General features: G+C 50.9%; 1 protein-coding gene across 2 annotated transcripts; it reads right to left on the bottom strand.

Moving 5' to 3' along the window:
• Window positions 1-1,620: 1,620 nt before the first annotated feature.
• Window positions 1,621-3,963, bottom strand: HMGB2 (high mobility group box 2). 2 transcript variants are annotated; one of them, XM_038135860.1, is made up of 5 exons: window positions 3,825-3,963; window positions 3,217-3,387; window positions 2,905-3,050; window positions 2,642-2,816; window positions 1,621-2,161 (listed from the first exon to the last, which is right to left on the bottom strand). In XM_038135860.1, exons 2-5 carry the CDS (start codon window positions 3,364-3,366, stop codon window positions 2,006-2,008), a joined length of 627 nt encoding a protein of 208 aa, XP_037991788.1. In that variant the 5' UTR covers window positions 3,367-3,387; window positions 3,825-3,963; the 3' UTR covers window positions 1,621-2,005. The 2 variants fall into 2 exon arrangements, with proteins under 2 accessions (XP_037991788.1, XP_037991787.1); XM_038135859.1 differs by having other exon boundaries at window positions 3,907-3,933.
• Between the last annotated feature and the right edge of the window lie 1,396 nt (window positions 3,964-5,359).

The following is a 5,359-nucleotide window of genomic DNA, read 5'->3' as shown; positions in this document are numbered from 1 at the left end:
AAAACAAAAAACCAAACATTTCAAAAAATCAAATTAGTCAAAGTACTCTGACTTTACCCCTCAACTGCAGAAAATTTAAATAATCTTATCAGAAAGACTCCATAAAGCATCACTGTTCTGCTAAGGGAGAGAATGTTAGAAGTGAGAGGATGTGACGGTGCATTTCTACAGGGAAGTCTGAACAGGATGTGGTAACAAGATCAGCATGATCTTGGATACACACTATAACAGGGAATTGCCTCTAGATTTTTTGATTGAAGGATACAGGTACTGTAGGACTGCAAATTCTGCAGCAAAAAAAAAAGTTCTTGAGCACTGGAAGTGCTGTCCTGCCTCTCACTTCTGGTTTATGCCTGCGGCTTTAGGAAATCTGAGCCTGAAAAATGGAGCCATTGATCTCACCTGTGCCAAGTGAGATCTCTGGCAGGTCCAACGTGTAAAACAGCAGCTAATCTTTCTGATGCCACTTAAACATCTCGGGGCAGGGTAGGGAGGAAAAAGAAACTCTGGGGTTCTAAGGCTCTCAAAGATTAACACCTACTCCAGAATAAAAAGATTTGAATTGTCTTTACAGTTAATTTCCATGCTTACAAGAATATACTGTTTTTCTCAAGCCTCTTGTTTCAGAAAGTGCAGTTATCTTTGACCTATTCGGTGACATTTACCATAGTAAAGTCTTGAAAACACTTTTTATCTTACACATAGTACAATGATGGGACACAAACTTACTTCATAAGCTAATGGACAATAGGGACACATTTTAAACAAAATCTTGGAAGCTTGCCCTTTATATTACTTAATTTTTTAGACATTACACATTTCAGGGCTGGGCTTTTCAAGGGCTAATAAAAGTTATTTCCTGGTATTTAGCTCAACAAATTAAACTTGAGCTGTTTTGTTTAGCTGTAGGATTTCAAATTCCCCAGTTGAAAATATTGTTAGGTACCTAGATTTAAGCCTTTATATATATTAAAGTGAAATAGAAAGTGAAAGCCAAGAAATAGTACAACTGGTGACACTGTTACAACCACGAACGGAAACACTTGTTCTTTACAAATGCCTTCTCTTTCTGCAGGAATCTACTGGGGGTAGACATTCCAACTTTTTTATGCTGTTCTGCAAGCTGTGTATTTCATGAGAAGCCAGTAATAATAGAGCCAGGGGGAGAGGGAAGGAGTAGCAACATCTGGGAAGACATGCGTCTAACCACATCTGTCTTAAAGCCAAGGCTAGTGACCCTGAGCTCTGGAAGAGAAAGTTCCAAACATTCACTCATTATCAGCTGCTATGCCAAAACAAAGGCCTGTACTTCAGCAGTCTGGGGAAAGAAGATAATCCAGGAGTAATTATCCGGAATTTCACTACTTAACAGATTTTTTTTTCACCCACAAGGTAACACAGGCAAACTGTAAGGAAAGCATCAGTTTAAACTAATGGCAGTAGGAGAGGAAATCAGTTAAAGGAGTTTAAGTGGCAGCAAAAGCTCCAGGAGTCAATGGCTAAGGGACCTGCCAGTTCTGCAGTAACAGCAAGAGCCCAAGAACACTGCATGTTCCCACACAGGATTCCAGCATTCTGGGGGTGCCCAGCCTCTCAGAAACATCGTGAACACAGAAAGAATAATGTACAACATTTTATTACAAAACTGTTAAAAAAGTAATACAATGCAACAAAATACTACAAAATATAAGATCAGCTATTAAGCTACCTTTGTTTTACTTATCTAAAGAGAAACACCTGGCTATCAGTCACTGATTTTAACAAAACCATTAAATATGCAGAAACAGCAGAAACATTCAACAACTTTTGTTTTTCCAAACCGAACTGTAGCAGCCCTTGGCTACTGCTTACATTATAAATGGAAGTCTCCCTACAAAGAACCACATTACCTATACACAATTCTGTACAGATTTTTATACTGAAGCTAACAATGAGCTGCACTTGAGTTCACATTCTTAGCAAAGTATTGGATTCCGAGCATAAATCTTTACAGCAGGACATTCATTTATTCTTCATCCTCATCTTCTTCTTCCTCTTCTTCCTCCTCTTCCTCTTCCTCCTCCTCCTCCTCTGGTTCTGCTTTCTTCTTAGATCCTGCAGGCCTACCTGGGCCCTTCTTTCCTGCATCACTCTTGCTCTTGGCACGATATGCTGCAATATCCTGCAAGAAAAATGCTTTTAAGTTGCTAGCACTAGAACACTGAGGACAAATCTGTACTGCTTTGGTATTTCTGTACTACTGTACTGCATAGGTCAGATACAGTGCATGCAAAAAAGCAGAATCTCCACCTTGGGACTTTCGTGCTTAAATCCTTAAGCAAAAGAACATGCAATGCAGACAGTTTGAAGAATTTTATGACCACGATGCTTTGGAGTCCGACTATATTTATTTTAGCAAGCAGGTGACCTGTTTTCTGGTAGTAAGTCATCTTACTGGTAAAACCTCTAGACATGCAAGACCCAAAACCAGGTTCACTATAAGGGTTCCAGATACCTGCCCCACCACACCTTTCCATGTCTTCTAAAGGCTGACAGAAAGCATTGAGAATTATAAGCCCCTTATGGTGTGGGTGCAAGACACAAGGCACATATTTACAGTGAGCTCCACAACTTTCACTTTGTTGTATTACTTTTACTGTACCTTTTCATACTTCTCCTTTAGTTTTGCAGCCTTCTGTTCATATGGCTGTTTATCTTTGGCCGACTGTTCAGACCACATTTCACCTAATTTCTTTGCTGTATCTCCAATAGACAAGCCAGGATGATCGTTTTTGATTTTCGGACGGTGTTCAGAACAGAAGAGGAAGAACGCAGATCTACATCGAGAGACAGTGATTAAAGTTAAGTATCAAGCTATTAGAATACTTTTTTCTGTGGGGGGGAGGGAGTCATAGAAACACTCACGGAGGTCTTTTAGGAGCGTTGGGGTCCTTTTTCTTTCCCTTCTTCTCGCCTTTGGGAGGAACATAGTTTTTCATCTCCCTGTCATAACGAGCTTTGTCTCCTTTAGCCATTTCTTCAAACTTTCCTTTTTCCTTGCTTGACATTGTCTGTGGACACACGGAGGGGAAAGAAGAGTCTGGATGAGATAAAGCAGCCACTGACCCACTAACGCCTAAGCAGCAGCTGCTAGCAGGGATCTTTTCCCAGCAGCCCGCAGCAGGGGCGGGGGCTGGCCGCCAAGAGCTCAGCCCGGCCCGGCCCGGCCCGGCTCACCTTCCACCGCTCCGAGCACTTCCGCGAGAACTCTGCGAAGTTGACGGACGAGTCCGGGTGCTTCTTCTTGTGCTCCTCGCGGCACGTCTGAACGAAGTAGGCGTACGAGGACATCTTGCCCCGCGGCTTATTGGGGTCGCCTTTGCCCATGGCGAGGTCGGCGGCGGGTCCCTGCGGGATGAGGTGGGCGGAGAGGCGGCGTGAGGCGGGGCCGCGCCTCAGGCCGTTCCCGCCTCTCGCCCGCCGGCGCCTTCCCGCCCCAGCGCGCCCGACCCCGCCCCCGCCGCAGCCCCTCTGCCCGCGCCCCCCCCGCCGGGGCCGCGGCACCTTCCCCGCCGGGCGCCTCTCCCCGCCCCCCGCGGCGGCTGCGGCGCGCAGCCCGCCCGGCCCCGCCGCCCGTGCCCCGGCCCTCCCCGCCGGGGCCGGAGCCGCCGCCAAATCCCGGCCCCACCCGCCCGCCAGGAGTCCTCCCCTCAGCCCCGGGTGTGCCGCCCGCCCGCCGCCGCGGGAGCCCCTCGCTGCCTCCGAGCCCAGCACCGCCGCTGATGTCCGCTCCTCCCCGCTCTCCCTCCGTCCCTCCCGGCGCGCTGGCGCTCCGCGGGCCTTGCCTGGCTGGGCTGGGCGGAGCGGGCGGCGCGGGCTCTGCTCCCTCAGGTGCTGCTGCCGAATGGTGCCCGGCCGCGCTCTTACCGCCTCTTGTTTTCCGCGGCACTGCCCGCCACAGCAACCCGAGCCGCGGCGCCCGAGAGCCCGCCCCCCGCTGCAGCCCATTGGCTGCCGCGCACGTTCAAACTGCCCGAAGCTCCGCCCCTTGGCGCGGAGGCCGAGCGGGATTGGCTGTCTGCCGCTCTGACGTCAGCGGCCGAGCTACTCCCGGGCTAGGTCGAGCGCGAGGGGGTCGTTGGCGCTTATACCCGTTGGAACCGGTTGGGGTGAGGAGAGCGGGGGGGCGGGGCTGGGCGGAGCGCGCTGGGCGGCGATTGGGGGAGAGGGACGGTTTAAAAAACCGCGGGGGCCCCCGCCATTGGCCGGCGGCGGCTGCGGCCGTTCTGATTGGGCGGAGCGCGGGGGCGGCAGCGTGGTTTAAAAATACAAAGGGAGCGGGCCCGGCGGCGCTCCCCCAGCCCTGCCGGCCCCTCAGCCCTGCCTTGAGGGGCCGAGGCAGCAGCGCCGCCCCTCTGCCTCCGTCCTTCCCTGCGTGGGCTGGGGGTCTGGCGGGCAGCAGCGGCTGTCTGTAAAACTGGTCTGAAAGTTGTGTTTCGGCGCCCAGCCGAGCCCCGTATCTGGGGGTGCCCGGCCCGGCCCGCCGCGGGATAGGGGCTGCGGTGGTGCCCGCTCCCCGCTCCAGTCAGGGGTCCCCCGCGGAAGGAGAGTGTGTGGTTGGTAGCGATCCCTGGGCAGAGAGAGCTCCTGCTCCCCTCTCCCCGGCTAGAGGGGCTTGGAAGAGCCCGGGGCCGCTTGTGAGAGCTCAGGCCGGGGCAGAGGCGCCGGCGCTGAGAAGGGAAGGTGCCGGCTCTCCGAGCTTGCTGCTCTCTGTAAAGTGCAAGCAGCAGCCGTGGGAAGCCTGGGACGCAATCTCGGTCGAACAGAGGCTTTAATGCAAACCACGCCCGTGGTTTGCATTAGTGCTTTCAAGAGCACCGCTAGCAGCAAATCTGGCTCTTTGGGTTTGGGGAGAAGACAGAAGTTTCCATATAGTCAGTTATACTGCGATGTCGCCCCAGACTACATTATACTGGTTTTGCTACATTGGTTTTCTTCTGTCTGATTATTTTCATCCAATTCTCTACTTTGGGTAAATAATTCTTAGTATTCTAAGTGTTTTTTAACACTCTTGTTTTTTCAGGTGTAGTTTATAGCCCCAGTGAGAAGCAGGTTATTACTTGGTTTACTGAAGATGCGGTGCCTTAGTAGAACTTTCATCATGTTAACCTTCCTCAATGGTAAGAAAAAACAAATCCCTAAGCTATGTGAGAGTACTGAGTAGCTGCAGGTGTGACAGTGGTCAATGTTTTGATCTCCTGTCTCCCCAGTTCAGAGTTGCTTAGTATAAGAACTTATCAGGTACGGTTCTTCAAGCTTTTCTTCTTTCTCTCCTGACAAGTACAGGTTCACGTGCAACAGTTCACTAGTGTGGTAGTAA

Source organism: Motacilla alba, chromosome 4, assembly GCF_015832195.1.
Source record: "Motacilla alba alba isolate MOTALB_02 chromosome 4, Motacilla_alba_V1.0_pri, whole genome shotgun sequence".
NCBI classification, from domain to species: domain Eukaryota; kingdom Metazoa; phylum Chordata; class Aves; order Passeriformes; family Motacillidae; genus Motacilla; species Motacilla alba.
Note: the sequence above shows the minus strand (reverse complement) of the source record. Positions and strands in the feature narration are given on the sequence as shown.

Coding starts and splice junctions, on each gene's coding strand:
- HMGB2 (XM_038135860.1), bottom strand. CDS start 3,366: ATGGGCAAAGGCGACCCCAATAAGCCGCGGGGCAAGATGTCCTCGTAC. Junction 3,051..3,216: donor AGTGCTCGGAGCGGTGGAAG/GTGAGCCGGGCC, acceptor GTGTGTCCACAG/ACAATGTCAAGCAAGGAAAA. Junction 2,162..2,641: donor TAAAGGAGAAGTATGAAAAG/GTACAGTAAAAG, acceptor TTTTTCTTGCAG/GATATTGCAGCATATCGTGC.